The 16,820-nt window shown below is 39.5% G+C and overlaps 3 protein-coding genes across 3 annotated transcripts; 2 read left to right on the top strand and 1 right to left on the bottom strand.

Moving 5' to 3' along the window:
* The first annotated feature begins 271 nt into the window (after positions 1-271).
* pym1 (PYM homolog 1, exon junction complex associated factor) lies at positions 272-4,853 on the top strand. The gene is made up of 3 exons (XM_072367553.1): positions 272-536; positions 3,585-3,678; positions 4,041-4,853. Exons 1-3 carry the CDS (start codon positions 506-508, stop codon positions 4,531-4,533), a joined length of 618 nt encoding a protein of 205 aa, XP_072223654.1. The 5' UTR covers positions 272-505; the 3' UTR covers positions 4,534-4,853.
* A 2,086-nt stretch (positions 4,854-6,939) lies between these two features.
* On the top strand, positions 6,940-9,531 carry LOC140271855 (matrix metalloproteinase-19-like). The gene is made up of 9 exons (XM_072367163.1): positions 6,940-7,096; positions 7,485-7,573; positions 7,663-7,793; positions 7,871-8,083; positions 8,186-8,431; positions 8,512-8,613; positions 8,761-8,925; positions 9,010-9,137; positions 9,239-9,531. Exons 1-9 carry the CDS (start codon positions 6,980-6,982, stop codon positions 9,476-9,478), a joined length of 1,431 nt encoding a protein of 476 aa, XP_072223264.1. The 5' UTR covers positions 6,940-6,979; the 3' UTR covers positions 9,479-9,531.
* Positions 9,532-10,709: 1,178 nt separating this feature from the next.
* LOC140272120 (transmembrane protein 198-like) lies at positions 10,710-16,732 on the bottom strand. The gene is made up of 5 exons (XM_072367466.1): positions 16,511-16,732; positions 14,442-14,747; positions 11,643-12,218; positions 11,424-11,551; positions 10,710-11,279 (listed from the first exon to the last, which is right to left on the bottom strand). Exons 2-5 carry the CDS (start codon positions 14,593-14,595, stop codon positions 11,130-11,132), a joined length of 1,008 nt encoding a protein of 335 aa, XP_072223567.1. The 5' UTR covers positions 14,596-14,747; positions 16,511-16,732; the 3' UTR covers positions 10,710-11,129.
* Between the last annotated feature and the right edge of the window lie 88 nt (positions 16,733-16,820).

The following is a 16,820-nucleotide window of genomic DNA, read 5'->3' as shown; positions in this document are numbered from 1 at the left end:
AAGAAGACAAAACTAAATCGTTAAGTGGACACCAGACTGCTTAAATGTTTAAAACATGGTGTATTCGACTCATATACTGAGAAATATATCTGATAGAACATGTTATCATTAAAGCAAACAACAACAACAAAAAAGCAAAAGTAAGGCAATGACTGAAGGCGCTTAATTATCCTGGTCTGCTCTCTGACAGACTAATGAGTTTAGTTTAATAGCACAAAGCGTCTCACTACCCAAACCTGGCAACCCTTGATTCATGTCGTCATTTCCGAAATCGAAGACTGTGGTTCGCTTGGGCAGTTGCCCCTTACCGCCCGGCACGGTCTTTATTATCGGTTTGTATGAGCTGCTATGACAGCTCTCACCTTCTGTGGAAGTTCAACGTTAAGGCACATGTTTAAAAAGTTGTAGCTGTGCTACTGTGTGAGACTTAAGTGAGTAAGAGGAGGTGTGGGGGTAAAGTTACCGATCAACAGAGAGGAGCGGAGCCACACTGTATACCACCAAAATGGCAACCCCCTATGTCACAGATGAATCTGGTAAGGCTGATGCATGTGGCAGACCTTTGTCAAGTTGAAGTTATACTCCTCAATAAACACAACGCTCTCAGTTCAGCTGGTGCTTTTTATCTGCAACACTGATTACTACTGATTTTAAACGAAACGGTCACCTCGGATGTGTTGTGTAGCTGTTAGCTTTTGCTGCTAGCTGAGACGGTGTACTCTGCACTGTCGCTAGTTAGCTAGTTGGTGTCACTCTGCATGACTTATTAATGTGAAAAAGATGTTTCATATAAAGGCTATTGCTGCCAGGAACACTAGTGTGTTCATATTCATAGTCACCCATGCAAATATATGGTTAGTTTTTTAGGAGCTCTTTCTGTGTAAATATGGTTGACTTAGCTGGATAGCATTAGTTAGCCTTTCTGCTATTTTGAGTTGATTTAATGTGACCGAGGAGACTCAACAACTACCACAGTGACTAATTTACAGCAGTTTTCAAACTAACTCTTTTTCACACCAAAGATTATGTTCTTTCAATTATTTTAGTTGCAACTTCAGATTATGATATAAACCTTCCATTCAGAATTTTTAAAAAACTGGGTGGACATGTTTTTTTTTTTCAAGTGTTTGAATTTACCCGAACACTTCTTAGAGCACATAAAGTTTTAATTTTACAGACTCAAGACTCAATTTAACATCCATTAGATAGATGTTAAGTAATCGTGCAAAGTAGGCTAACAAACCATACTAATTAACAAACATCCTGTAACGGACATTTAGAATATATTTAGGAATCTAACTGGGAATACTGGTGTGGGAAACACTGCTGAAGTGGAGGCTTCTTGCTCAGAGTAACTAACTAACTAATTCTAAACCAGAAATAGTGGGGATAATATGGAAAATTTTAGCAAACATTGATTCCTGCCGTTAGTTTGAATTTTCTTCGTAGACATCTTTCAAGAGATTTGTTTTGTGTCAACCACTTCATTTTGTGTGTTGTTGTATGTCCATTTTTGTATTTCAGGCCTGTATCACATTCCAAAATAAGCTTGTATCACTTTGTAATGTTGCCATTTCTTCTAATATCGATTAACTGAGTGATGAAATGCTTCAATGATTATTTTGTCCCATTCTGACACAACATATCGTAAGGTGTACAACAGCGCAAGGCCGTGATTGCTTTCAAAGTCCTTCATCCACACCATCTACGGGGGACGGATCAGTCCAGTACCGTTACCCTCTTTTTCTGTTACTGTATATTTGTTATGGGGCTAAACGCGCAAATCATACTTTTTGCCCACCTGCATACTTAGATGCAGGATGTATCCGTCAGGCCATCAGAGGAAAGCCTTGGCATAACGTTTACTTAGGAGGAGGAGAAAAGAAGCAGCTAAGGTGCTGCAGCTGTGCAATGACCACTTCAAGGTCTTTTTCCTAGCTTGAGAGCCCTTTTGGGAGAGTTGCACAGAGAATGTCAAACATTGGAACCAATTTTCTGGCAGCCATCACTCTAAAGAATGTATGGCAATATGCTGACCTGCAAAATTGAGCCTATACAAAGGTTAATAATTTTCAGTCATTGTGAAAAAGATTACATAATTATTTTATTCTCTATAAACTTTTGCAAGTTCAGTCTTCCCATTTGTCTCTTCGTGTCAGAACCAGGTCATGTGCTGTGAAAGTATTGCAAATAAAGACTGATTCTAATCAGTCACGTCTTTGCATTGAAGAACTCCACCTGTTTAAAAAAAACGCCCACTTTATTGTGCAGACGCCTCCTTACTTGTCAAACTGTGGTCTCCCTCAGACATAATTCACAATCTACATTTGTAAAACACATTTAGAAAATAGTTTAAATGAACTGTAACTTCCTGTACTAAGTGAGATCAGGGGTGTGTGATGTGTGAAAAGCTGTCATATCACATAACACAGCAGGATATATGGTAATATGGGTGGCCAAATCAATGTGACAACATGGCTAATAGAGCACATTGAACCACTGATATATTGAAGTAGTTAAGTCTTTTACTGTCATATATCATATTAATAAACTGTGAACTTGTGCAATGAAAGTGCAGAAGTGACGACGCACACATCAGATAAGTGTATTTGATATTTGCCACATTGTCTTAAGTCATCTAAAATGTGTCATGGTCTTCCTCATCCGTTCCCAGACTTTTATAACTTTATTTTTTATATTAGGCCATGTTTCATCACACAGATCAGTGGTGAGGAGGTTGACATCAGTTTTTTTCCTCTTCTCTGTCTGTTCATTATAATTAAAGATGTCATAGCAAAATATTTAATAAAGTCAAACATAGTGTGGGAAAGGGAGGAAGATTAATTTTTCCTCTTAATTTCTCTCACTTGACTCCTTAAAAGTATCCCTTTTAGAGAAGTCGAAACTCAAAATGAGGTCGCTCCTGGTCTTTTACACTAACTACACAGCAGAAGGTTGCTGATAGTTACGTTCTGTGTTATATATCACAGTACAATCATGAAAATCCAATCATGCATCCTCTGAATAGTCTTTATGATGCCTCAGTAAACTTTCCTGCTGTAATACACAGTGCTTTGCGTCTGTGCCGAATGTGTCCTAAGAGGTAAAGCTCAGCATTTAATCATTTGTATGCACAGTGACATCTTGTGGTTTTCCAAACTCACAGCAGCTCCTCATTGTGGCACAACAACGCCTCACTGGTTTCATGGTTTCAGTCTCAAGTGAACAATAAAAGTCCTCAAAGCCTGTGTGTCTTTTATTAAATCAACCCTGTTCTTTCCAGCGCAAAATATCACAGTGAAATAACTAACAAATGCCCCATGCAGTGTAGATTATTTTGTTGATGGGATATTGATGGTGTGATAGAGGCTTTGTGATCTTGAGCGAGCATGTTTTAGACACTGCAGCAGTTGTGTGGCATTTTGTTTGGTTTGAAATGTATAAAATGTCATTGGCACATGCAGGGATTTCACTTTGTCCCGCTATGTGATAAGCAGAATGCAAATCAAAATCTCCCATTTAAACTACTCGTAGTCCGTACTGAAGCCGTTTGTACTCTGAATGCTCTGTCTGTGGCTCTTCAGGGAAATACATTGCTGCTACTCAGCGACCTGACGGGTCATGGAGGAAGCCGAGGCGGGTAAAAGATGGTTATGTGCCCCAGGAGGAGGTCCCTGTGTAAGTGCACCGCCTTTTTCCTTACACATCTACACATGCAGTAAACAAAAGCTGTTTTCTTTTGAATCCATGCCAGATGCTCTCTCGTGACCGCAATCTCTCAGTTTGGTGAAGATGAGAGGTGGGATGGGAGTGCTAGAGACAGGAAGTGATGCAAATACTGCCCATAAACAGCTGCTGGTTCCTTAATTTGTCTGAATATCCATGTTAGTCCTCTTGGACAGAGGCTTCTTAAGCTTGCAATCTCTTTAGTTTGACATATTTGTTGGCGTCTTTGTGTTATTCAGACCTATAGCCATTTTTTTATGCTTGTGACGAGTGTTGCTCCATTTGTCATCTTAAATGTGTTTCTGTCGTCTTAGGTATGAAAACAAGTATGTGAAGTTTTTCAAGAGCAAACCAGACCTGCCTCCGGGCATGAACCCCTCAGAGCAGACGCCGTCAAAGCAGTCGCAGCAGCAAAAGATCCCTGGATGTGGGGACAGCGAGACGGCGGGTCTCTCAAAGTCTGCCAAACGCAACATGAAGCGCAAAGAAAAACGAAAACAGCAGCAGCACCAGGACGGCGAAGCAGAGGTGGAGGAAATGAGTGACGCCGTGGAGAACGTATCCATCTCCGAGAGAGGCAAGACGGAGGCGTCGGCCTCTGTCTCATCTCCCGATGACTCTTCAGCAGATGCGGATGAAAAGGCCAAAAAGATAAAAAACCTGAAAAAGAAGTTGCGACAAGTTGAGGAGTTGCAGCAGAAGGTGGAATCGGGGGAAATAAAGGAGCCAACAAAGGATCAGCTGGAAAAGTTGCGCCGGGTTAAGGCCTTACAGGAGGAGTTAAAGCAGCTGGAGTGTGAGTCTTGAAGCACAAAAGGACAGCAGACGAGTCGTACTGAACATACAAACTACATATGATGGGATGCGACATTTGCAGCCTCCAGATCATAGCTTCCATAGATATTTTACCTATTTGATATTCATTATGAACATTGGAAGCAAACGCAGGCCTGAGGACAGGATGTCTGCTTGGCAGACATTATGTCTCCTGAAAGGACAATTTATTTTTTGTTGGTTTTTGTTTAGTTTTTTTAGACTTAGATTTGAATACCACTGATAACATTGTGAATCCTGCTTCTGCAATTATGTGGTCCGGGCGAGTCATTTATAAATATCTTTCAAACAGATCATTGTGACTTGTTTTGTGCATGTCTATCCATTTTGTACCTTTCATCTAATCAGGAAACACTCAAGAAATAAAAAAAACAAAAAGCATTTTCTCTTGAAGCGAATATAGTTCACTAACCTGTCGGATTTAGAGAGGAATCCTTGTGTCAATGACTAATTGCGTCTTGTCACACGAACATGGTGGTTTACACAGTCGGGACATTACCCACTGCTCTGACCTCATTTCTCTTTAGTAAAACTTGTTCACTGGAATGGTTGCTTTGAACATCTCAGAAAATCTAAGAAAACACAATTTATATGCTCAAAGGACTTTTTTTTTTAAGCTAATCCCACGATTTAAAAGAAGAAAAGGAAGATGAACTGGTCCTACTAACAAATGTTACCTGTGTAGCTAAATGCTTATATAGTTTGTCCTTCTGTGTGTTAGAGCTCCACTGTTGTTTAAAGCCTATTAAAATCACTAATGAGCCTCATGGTTGGCATTATTTTACAGCAATCAACTTGGGCATTGGCTTCATCCTCCCACTGTAACAGAACAGAACAGAACAGAATAGAATAGAAAAATACTTTATTCATCCCCCAGTGGGAGAAATTCAAATTAGTCAAGTAGCTTAAAAAAAATCAATATTTACAATGATTGTATATTAGAACAACAACATTGAAAATAATAATAAATGACTAAATAAATAAATTTGAGAAAAACATGTCAGCAGTCACTGTGAAAAGTCTCATGGCTGTGGGGACAAAGGACCTCCTGAATCTCTCAGTCCTGCAGCGCAGAGAGATGAGCCTCTCACTGCAGCTGCTCCTCTGTCCTGCCAGTATGATGTGGATTTATTTAACTTAATTTTTTTTTTGTCTGATTGAAATACCAGGTTGCATCATGCCAAATGCAACGTGAGGTGGTTTTGTCACTTTTTCCTACTGGTGAATGTCCGAAAATCTTTTGCTGGGTCCTAAGAATTTTCTTTGTACTTGTCACGATACATTTCCACAAAAATATTATACATAAACCAAGTACTTTAAGAGAATTTAAGTATTTTTGGGCAAGAAGCCAAATCTTCCATTGACTCTAATGCTTTACTGAACACACATAAAGCACACAGATGTTTTCAGATATTTCCTTACTTCATTGCTGATGTCTTTGTGAAGCTTGTTCATCTTTTGTTATACTTTAACATGATTCCATTTTCATATGAACTATGGTGTATAGCAATGTAGGAGAGTAGCACAGACTCAAAAAACAAACAAACAAAAAAATAGTTTCACTATCATTACATTTGTTCTCAAATTTTGTGTGGAACTAGAATTGAAGTTCAACACAACAGCCTAAGAGACAGGAGAACTGTAAGTTAAGAAAAGGAGCCGTATTCTGTCTTCACTACAGGACAATTTGTTGCGTTGGTTATGTTGGGGCGTCGTTGGTTTTCCTTAAATGGGCCCCTACATTAAGAACAATATAATTAGCTGCTGTAGTCCCTTGGAGGATTTGTGGTCACTTGTTTTTCTCTCATAGCGGTAACCATAAAATCAAGAATGCTCAGATTATGTTGAATAAAGCTCACAAAGCAAATCATAAGTAAGCAACGGCAACATTTCTGGTATGCACATCTGGTAAATAGTTGTATTCCAGCTTAATTAGATATCAGCGTTTTCGTTTTCTCACCACTATTTCCTGGCTGGTCGTCAGTCAGCACCTTTAATAGATTTTTGGCAGCTAATCTCCATTTTAAACAGTCTTCATTCCTAATTGATTGGCTTCCTTTGATGTAAACAACATATGTGGGAAGCTATTTTTATTCTCCTCAAGACAAAGGACTGCAAATGATTACGTGTGAAGTCATGATTGTGCAGTTAGTGTCTGAAATATGGGCTATTGTGTTGTTCTTTTTCTTTTTTACATTCCATGTCAAAGTTTATTATGTGGCTTGTGGGCAAGTCAGCAAGAAATACTTGGGTATATAAACTAAACGCTTAAAGTAAGACGCCAGCTTCAGCACAGATGTTCAAGGGCTAATACACAGAGGATGGATGTGGCGATGCTTAGAAGGATCGAGGACTTGTGCATCAGTTGAAAAGAGTCAACTTGCTGTGCTGAATCCAGTTATTTTATCTCTCTTCGGTAATGGGAAAAGACACAAACCGGAAAATGGACAGTAGGCTGGAATTAATGGGGCTTCTTGTTCTGCTGACAACTGCTTCATCTATTGCTCAGAGCAGCAACGACTTCACTGAAGCCATGGTAAGACAAAACAAAACGAAAGGAGCTGATGAGCCACGGCTTGAAACAATGTCAAGATATATGTCTCTGAATTAAAACTTCGTAATAGCTCGAAGAATGAAACATTTTATTCTGCTTTTCTTTTTCTCCCCCTCCGGAACCAGTGACTGAAATTAAATTGTATTTACAGACTGTTACTTAAGATTCAACAGTACGCGGGATCATTTTAATGTTTAAAGTTCTGCAGCAGCAGGATTATTTCTGCTCCAGGCTGGTTGATAATGCTGATTGTAATTGTATGTCACGTCAATAATAATTAGAAAAGACTTTCAAAGAGCTTAGGTTTTTTTTTTTTTGAGGCATCAGTGTCTTGAATAAAGATCTGTTAAATTGACTGCTCTTCGTTTAGGGATATTTAAGGAAGTATGGCTACCTGCACATCCCACTGAGAAGTTTAGATATAAACCATCCACCTGAGAAGATAGCTGAAGCGATGAGGTGACCATATCTACTCCTTTTTCACAGCCCTCATTTATTATTTATACTTTCTTTGAATCGAATGTGACTACCTTTTCTCTGAATGTCAGAATCTTTCAGAAAGTGACCAACCTACCAGTATCAGGAAGCCTGGATTCAGCCACAATGGCAATGATGAAAAAACCTCGGTGTGGTCTCGAAGATTCTTTCAATAACAACTCTCTTAAATATCGTATCATGGGTGAGTATCTTTATAACATGATACACATTTATTAGGCAATATTGTGAATAAAATGAAATTTTGTTGTAATTGAGCAGGTTACTGGCGTAAGAAGATGCTGACATACCGCATTTACAATTATACTCCTGACCTGGGTCAGGGAAAGACCCGTCAGGCCATCCAGAATGCTTTTAAGTATTGGAGTGATGTGTCGGTTTTAAAGTTCAGGGAGGTACAAGATGGACGAGCAGACATCAAAATCTCCTTTCACAGAAAAGACAAGTCATGCCCGGTGCCCTTTGATGGTCGAGGTAGGATAAAAAATATAATCACTGTCTTGAGTTATTTTTATAGCGTACTACCTCCTATTTAGAAACTTTTGACGTAAAGTGATATTCTTACTATTTCCTCAGGCCGTGTTTTAGCCCATGCTGATGCTCCTGAGTCAGGCATTATACACTTTGATGAGGATGAACTGTGGACAGAGGGCAAGAGCTCTGGCTCCAATCTGAGGATTGTGGCAGCTCATGAAATCGGTCATGCTCTTGGCCTGGGACACTCACAATACTACAGCGCACTGATGGGACCCATATACAACGGATACCGCTCTGACTTCAAGCTACATTCAGATGACATACAAGGGATTCAGGCTTTATACGGTAATAATAGAATATTACAAAGGGATATGAATTCTCTTTGAAGTGCTATTAATGCAATGTGCAGTTGTGTCCCTTTTCAGGAAAGCCAGAGAAGAGTCTTCCATCCAAAAATGCACAGAAGCCAGTGCCACGAGAAGTTATCCCAGATCCTTGCACAACCTCTCTGGATGCAGTTATGTTAGGTACAGAGGCTCAGATACTGTCAGATTAAAACATGGATTGGCACATGAACATGAATTCTGTATGTTGTTGAAGAAAACACTCATAACTCTCCCCCTTCAGGAAGATGTTTTTATAGGTACTTTTCCTCTTGCGCTGTGTAATTTCAGGTCCTTCGCGTAAGACATATGTTTTCAGTGGGCAGTATGTGTGGACTGTATCCAGCGCTGGCTACAACACTCCCATTGGGATTTCTTCACTGTGGAAGGAGCTGCCAGGGAGCCTCGGTGCTGCTGTTCATTCTCAGCGGACCGGCAAGTCCTACTTTCTGAAAGGTGGATTTATTGAATCGTTTAAAAATGTTTTACATTGAATTTTTATGTAAATGTGACAAGTGTTCAGCATGTGTCCTCTTACAGGAGACAAAGTGTGGAGATACACTGGCTTCAAACTAGACAACGGCTATCCCAGACGCCTGGCCAACATCCCTGCAAATGTTGACTCAGCCCTTTACTTACCTAAAACAAAAAAACTGATCTTTTTCAAAGTAATGAAATTAAATATGACATTTTTAAAATCAATTTGGACACATTTTGTGTCTAAACCTTCACCTTCTGTTAAATAACTTGCTATTTTTTTTTCTTTTAGGATTCTGGATACTGGCAGTGGGATGAAGTTGGTCCAACAGACCTGCGTTCATATCCCAAATCTATTGGGCACCTCTTCAAGGGGGCCCCCACCAACATCGATGCTGCTTTAACAGGGACTGATGGCTATGTTTACATGTTTAAAGGCAGCAAGCAATGGCGTGTAAATCAGCAGAAGCAAGCGGTGGAAAAGGACTATCCCCTTGACACCGCTGCACACTGGATGCAGTGTGACGACTAAGCCACAAGAGGTCACCGGGGATTCAACACAAACCTGATCTGCACAGTGATTTAGTTTAATAGAAGTAAGAAAAGTGTGGGTTTCTGCCTCATTTTTCTGTGAACTCACGTCTCGTCGAATTTATTAAAACATATACTTATAAATATGTCTTAGTGAAATCATTAATAAAATTCCTGAAACATTTTTTGGTCTACTTTTGAATTTCATGTATTACTGCACGTCCTCCACAGTAATAGCAATGTTTAGGATAATCAAGGAGATTGTATCACTGCTCTTAGAAGTCAGTAGCAGCCGTCATCAATAATCAAACATATGACAAATGCTACTTATATACCCCTTTTTGCTTTTTGAAATTTGTTTTTGTGTGGACTGTAGCTAACTACCATGTGTGACACCATGAGTCAGAATGTCAACTGGTGGATGTGTACTGTATTCATTTTAGCATATTTATTTAGCTGTTATTTAGCTGTATAAAATGTGTTTTCTGTGAGTTCTTGTTCATCATCCAGTCAGAAACCTTGCTGCCTCAGCTTGGTTGTAAATAAAGTCTTAGTTATTTCAAATAAACAAATCTAATGGAAGAAAATGTTTAACGATTATTCCTCTCATACTTTTACCTGAGCAGGCATTTCACACTGATAGAACTGAAAACACCAGTGTGGTGGTACATGCAGGGTCTTTAAAGGAAAAGGATTAGCTGCTGAGGAAGTCAGCCTCAAATACGTAAACAAATGGTTATGCAAGCGAACCTAATGCGGGGGGTTCGTCAGTCATTAGGCTCCCCTGGATGGATCCTTATGTTGTTTAAAGAATTTTCAGATGACATAAACATGGACTTTTCAAATTATTAATGTAAATGTGTCACCTAATTTAAAATTGTGCACAGTGAGGCAAGAATACATCACGTGACCACAGCTCACAAATCAGAAGGTCTTCCCTCAGCCGGGCTCTTAAATAAGTGATTTAGGTTCTCTTTTTAGGTGGCTAAAATAGATTTAGTTCCAACAGCAGTCAAGATTTTGGACAAACCTATCTATCCCAGTTTGTTTTGATTATTATTTCTTTAGGTAAACCATGACACTGACTGCTTATTTTGTGTGGAGCAAATAAAACACAAACATAAATAAAATATCACAAATATGAAAAATGTTAAAAGCCTAATTTTCATTCTTAAATTAACATTAATCTACAAAAAAACCCAACAAAAACCCCCAAAACCCAGCAGGCTATAAACCTGAACAGCAAATCAATGTTTTATTGGTTTATTGTTCAAAATCACACATTTCTTATATATATCCTGATAACAATTTCACGTCATTTTATAAATTTGTCCTTTTATCCTTTAATGTCTGATTCTGTTTTTGTTTTGATAGGAAACAATTACTGTAAAAAATAGTTTTATGGAACTCTATGAAACAATATTGTTTGTCTATGAAAGATAATGAAAGTGTGAGATTAACTGCTGAGTCTGATGACAGTGGATGTTGCATGAATTTTGTTTTGCAATCACGAAGAAGATGGTCTCCAAAGAGGATTCTTCAAAGAGGATTGAAACCAGGAGTTGAAATGCTTGAACAGTTGTCAAGTGAGCAATTCAAAATGAATATTTAATCACCAGGAATAGATTCCTCAGATAGTTTACAATTACTGTTCAGACTGAAAAGATGGGGGAGGCAGCAGTTAGAGGCACCATGGAGCCTGTCTCAAAGTCAAAGTCAATTAGAGTGTGTGTGATGGTGCTGACGCTAGTGGTGGAGGAGCCTGTTCCCATCTGACGTTCCTTCAGGGTCTGGAGATAACTCTGAAAGGCGGACAGGAGCAAGAAACGTTGTTTATATAATGAATTAAACTATTTCTCATCAAATCAGAAACTTAAAACACAATGTCAGGTACTGAATGATAAGCACATGGATCATGCTTGATACATTTTGATTTAAGGACTGACCGGTGCCAGGACGTCCCCAGCATAGCGCTTCAGGGGTGGAGGTCTCCTACGACGGTAATGTTCAGGTCTTCTCGTTGACTGTCTACATTTGTGCTTCTTGCCATGTTTCTTCTGTTTTTTATGTGCAACTAGGAAAAAATTAATCACGAATATACAGTGTCACAGACTGAGGTTTTGAGCTTTGATAGAAATAACTGGTGGAGACTGAATGGAACTCACCTCCTGTGTGTGACACTCCTTTTGCAGTTAAACACCATTGCACCACCACACCTACAAGACTCAAAACAGGACTGATCCCAGTGACTGCCCAGTTAAACCAGCAGAATGGCCGTGGAGCAACCTGACAAAATATATCATACACCTGATCTGGCAGCCTAAACGTCCCAAACAGGTAGTCCACACACAGCATCACAGTTGTTGCTCCAAAAACAGATGTGTAGATGATGCTGAATAACTTCTGCCACTGAAGTGTGAACACAGCAGTGATGATGCTGGTAGCCAGTATGGCAGTGAGAGGCACCCACACAGGAGTAAGGCTGTGAAACTGCCCAATAATCAGCAGGATGAAGAGAGAGTGAAGGCTTCCCAGCTGCAGGCCGCTGAAGAGGAGTCCCAACGTGGAAACCAGCATGGTAATTAGTCCACACAGCACACCCACACCCAGGCCGATGCCCACCTTTGTCTCTGGCGCCAGCTGGGCATTTAATGTAGGCTCATGGTGATAAAACAGGAGCACAGCTGTAGAGCCAAACATGAAGCCTGAGAAGAACATGACCATCTTGAAGCACCGATACCCTGGGAAGTGGAATTATAACAAAGTTTGAATTTTCAAATCCATTTGACAATTCATGTGTACAGATTCAACTTATCTGTAATATTTCATTAGGCCACATGGATTCTTTTAAGCACAAAATACTGCCCTGAAGTGAGACATATAAAACAAAGTGAGGAAATTCTCAGAATTTCTAATTTCTAAATACCCCAACCGCCTCAAATGGCTCCAATCAATGCGGAGGAGAAGCAGCGACTCTACTCTGAGCACTCCCTAGATGACCGAATTCCTCACCCTATCCCTAAGGGTGAACCTGGCCACCATTTCGGTTGCTTGTATTTTTGATAATGATTTCTTTCGGTCATATCCACAGCTCATGACCATAGATAGATGAAGGCTGTAACGTAGAGCAACTGGTAAATTGACAGCCTTACCACTGTACTCAGCTCTCGCTTTACCATGTCAGATTGGTACAACGTCTGCATGACTGCAGGTGCTTCGCCAGTTTGCCTATCAATCTCTGGCTCACTTCTAACCACACTTGTGAAAAAGACCCAGATTCAGTTTAACTCCCCCACTTGAGGCAGCAACTTAACCCCAACCTGGAATGGACAATCTATCTTCCGAAAGAGGACCATGGCCTCTACTTGTTAAAGCCAACAGGACCACATTATCTGCAAAAAGCAAAGATGTAATCCCAAGCTGACTGAACTGGACACCCTTGGGCCCTTTGTTGTGATCCCCCTATAGTTGGAGCACATCCTCTGGTGCCCCTTTTTAAAAACAGGGATCACAACCCCAGTCTTCCAGTCCAGAGGCATTGTCCCAGACTTCTGTGCAACGTCACACAGTAGTGTCAGCCAAGATAGCCCAACAACATCCTGGGCCATTGGAAACTCAGGGTGGTTCCCTACTTCTGAGGCTTTAAAGAGTTGTTTAACTACTTCAGCAATCTCAGCCTTGGTGATTGGCAATACCCCACCCCACCTCACCCTCCACACTCCCCTGCCTCTACTTACATTGTGGAAGACATATCAGTTAGGTTGAAAGAATCCTCAAAGTATCCTTTCAGTTGCTAGACAATATCCCCAGTTGTAGTCAGAAGCACTCCAATGCCACTGAGTAAGCAAAACACTGCTTTCCTGCTTGAGGTGTCTGGTGTGTTCTGGTGTTTGCCAGAATATCTTTGAGACCAACCAAAAGTAATTTCCCATAGTTTCACAAAACCTCAGCAACTGCCCCAGTCACATTCCGCATGGCCTGTCAGTACCTGTCAGCTTCCCACAAACTAAGGGACCTACAAGCTAGCCAAGCTTGGTAAGACTTCTTCAGTTTGATGGCTTCATTCACCTCATGTGTGCACCATCAGGACGTTCACCCGTTGCCACCATGACAAGCACCAACCACCACCTCCTCCATAGGAATAGGTCAGATCATAAGGCACTCCCTTACCTGTGTGAGCTTACTAGGCCACATTAATTTTCTATCACCAATAAAGGTATTTGAATCATACTTCAACTGGCTTCTCACCTTGGACCAATTTATCTTGGAACACCCTAACAGGGCCAAGCTTCCACAACAACAAGGCTCCTGGGATCCCTGGGGCACTGAAACTCCTCCACTGCAATAAGGTGAAGATTCATATTCTACACAGTGTTCCAACATATAAATGTTTTATGTCTTTTTAACATGAAAAACTGAATTAATGTTTCACAAATCCAATAAAAAAAAGCTGGTCCACATAACAGCTAATCTCAAAAATACAATAAAAAATACTCTGCCTGCACCTCACAGTTATTTATCTTCACATTCATAATGATTTACATTCACGGAATTCATCACAGGCAACACTTAACCTCTGACAGACTTTGGCAGCTTGTATGTTTGCATATTATCACATTTTAGGGAGCAGGTCATGGTTATTGAGTTAACTCCATAATTCTATGCTCATAGAATACAAATTCATTGCATGAATGCTGTCAGGTTTCAAACCATGTCATTCAGTGTAACAGGTGGTACTTCATATATGCTGCCTCTGTCAAATTCAAGCACAGAGCTAGCCATCTGCCCCCTCCAGCTTTGGGCTTATCCACACTAAACCCCTGGCAACCTACAGACACCTGCCTCTGAGGCTTTAAGCAATCAGGTGAGCTAATGAAACATTAAAAACAGTTGGTGCTGTTAACACAATGACATGGAAACAAGCTTGCAATATATTGGTATCAAATGTTATTTTGAGTACATACCAAAAAAGCAGTAGATGAGGCCGAATGAAAGGCAAACATAGCAGACAATAGATGGGATGACTTCATATTGCATATTAATCTCAAGAGTACATGTGTCCACCCCAGTTAGGCCAGCTCCAGGCTCTTCTGTAATATAAAGTGAAGTGTCTGCCATCTTGGAGGATTATTGCTTATTTTGCTGTGCAGCTGCTTTGAGTTTGCTTTGTTCATTGAAGGAGGAAAACTGGAACATCCTGCATATGGGGTCTAGAGAAAGAGGAAGCTCCTAAATCAAGAGCATGCACCAAAATGTTTCCTGTTGTGCACCTGCAAAAAAAGGGACAGTTTTTAGCTTTCATGAGCCAAACAGATCCAGTTCTATCTCTGACCAAGGCTGCTGACTTGAGTGCTATCAATCATCGATTGTTTCTGTCCTGAAAATATACCATTTTTAATTTAAATTTCTACATGATTTCAAATGACATATTTATTGACAAAAAAAGAGGAAAAAAATATAACAGGATATGTCTCTTTCCCATGTGAACCACACAAGGAAACCAGGGATCCCCTCCAAGTTTCTGTTTTGTTCAAGAACAGGATGCAGATGAGGAAATGACTTTGTGCCATCGTCATTGTTCAGGACATGTGGATTTGTACTCTGTTTGCTGAATGATATCATGAAAACAAACACCTGGACAGTAAAACAAGAACAAGAATAGAAGTTCCCAGAACTTTTAATCAAGCTTTAAAAAGCAATAACTCACCCAAACAAATGAACTTCTGATTCTGATTTTTACTTCAATACTTTTTTTTTTTTTTTTTTACAAAACTTCTGATTTTGTGAAAAAGAAAAGGAAAATCTAGAACACCTGTTTTTCTCATTTTCTTCAACAAAAACAAGAATGTTGAATTTGTGACGAGCATTACTTTAGTTTGGATAATTTGCATTTTTGAAAGTTGACACTTTGAAACCCTTCTCCTTTTAATCCACTGGAAGAACGAGCTAAGACTTTTCAGTAGACAGTTCAAACTTGTCAAAAAGAAGAACATTTTGAAGCTGTTATGTTTGTTGGAAAAGTTTGATATGGGACAGCCCTTTTTTCTTGTTTTCTTTAAGATATAATCAATTTACATATGAATCTGCTCAACTTGTCAAATATCTGATTTTGTGTGAGACAGATGAGACATGAAGTGCCTTGGATTGTAATATTGTAAACAAAAGAGGAGGGGACAAAGCCGAAAGAAATGATCCTGAAAAAACTTTTCACACATTATTTCAGCACTAAATATTTGCTTTAAGATATGTTTAATTATTATGCAAGTAACTATACTTACAATTGGTAAAGAATCAATAATAATAGATCATTATTTATCAACCTGAACCTGCAACTATCATGACTAAAGTTAACAAAGTGTTAGGTTCAGGTTCAAATAAATGGCTTTGAACTGTATAATACAGGTATAAATGCTGTCTTTAGGTATTGCACAAATACAATTGTAAAGTACACTTTAAGTACACTAAAGTGAATATGCTTAGTTACTTTTCCCCACTTGGAAGCTTCTTTGTGTTACAATTGCCATAAACTAAAATTAGTATAAAATACAACTTTTCATCTTAAGTGACGAAACATTTTCATTTATGTGGAGGCATGAATCACCTTTATAGACTCATCTTATCTTGGCTGATAGTACAACTGATAGTTTCTCTGCCTTACTGTAAAGACATTCTAAGCTGTTTGGGCAGATCCTACAATCAGCAAATGGAATTAAAGGAGCTTTAGCAGATGAGTGATCCTCCTTTCAACTGTGCATTCTGTTGCACAGGTGAGTGTAAAACAAAAAAAACTTTCCAACAGTTAAACATATGTGCTGAAATAGAATAAATACTATCTGTGAAACAGGTTAAATGATGAATTTTCTATTAGTTTGTAAATGTTTGGAGAAATGGAAACAATTATTTCTGTAACTTCTTTCTGCAGTACATTTCAGCACAATCAGCCACAATAATAAAGATATAAATAATTGCACGGGAAACATATAAATGCCTACAATGAAAATATGAAATGAAGAATTATATTTCTTTAGCCTACCTGCAATGACTCATATCTTCCTGTAACTGCGAACTTTATGAGAGAAAGAAAATGTCTTCATTGGTTTGTCAAATTCCAGTAAATCCAACAGGGAGCTAGGAGTCTGGAGTTTGTCAGGAGTTTGTCTGGTTTCCCTCTGAGAACTGTGTGTTAGACACAGCGTCCAACCACTAAATCCCTCATCTGTGTTTGTGAACAGCTGACGCCTGACGCCTGAGAGAGAGGCCATCTGCCCCCAACGTCACTGTGAGGCTGCTTCCAAGTCCAAGGCCGAGCCAGCTAAGAGTTCAACTCTCATTGTCTATGATCA

Source organism: Leuresthes tenuis, unplaced genomic scaffold (assembly GCF_036924035.1).
Source record: "Leuresthes tenuis unplaced genomic scaffold, fLeuTen1.0.hap1 SCAF_16, whole genome shotgun sequence".
NCBI classification, from domain to species: domain Eukaryota; kingdom Metazoa; phylum Chordata; class Actinopteri; order Atheriniformes; family Atherinopsidae; genus Leuresthes; species Leuresthes tenuis.
Note: the sequence above shows the minus strand (reverse complement) of the source record. Positions and strands in the feature narration are given on the sequence as shown.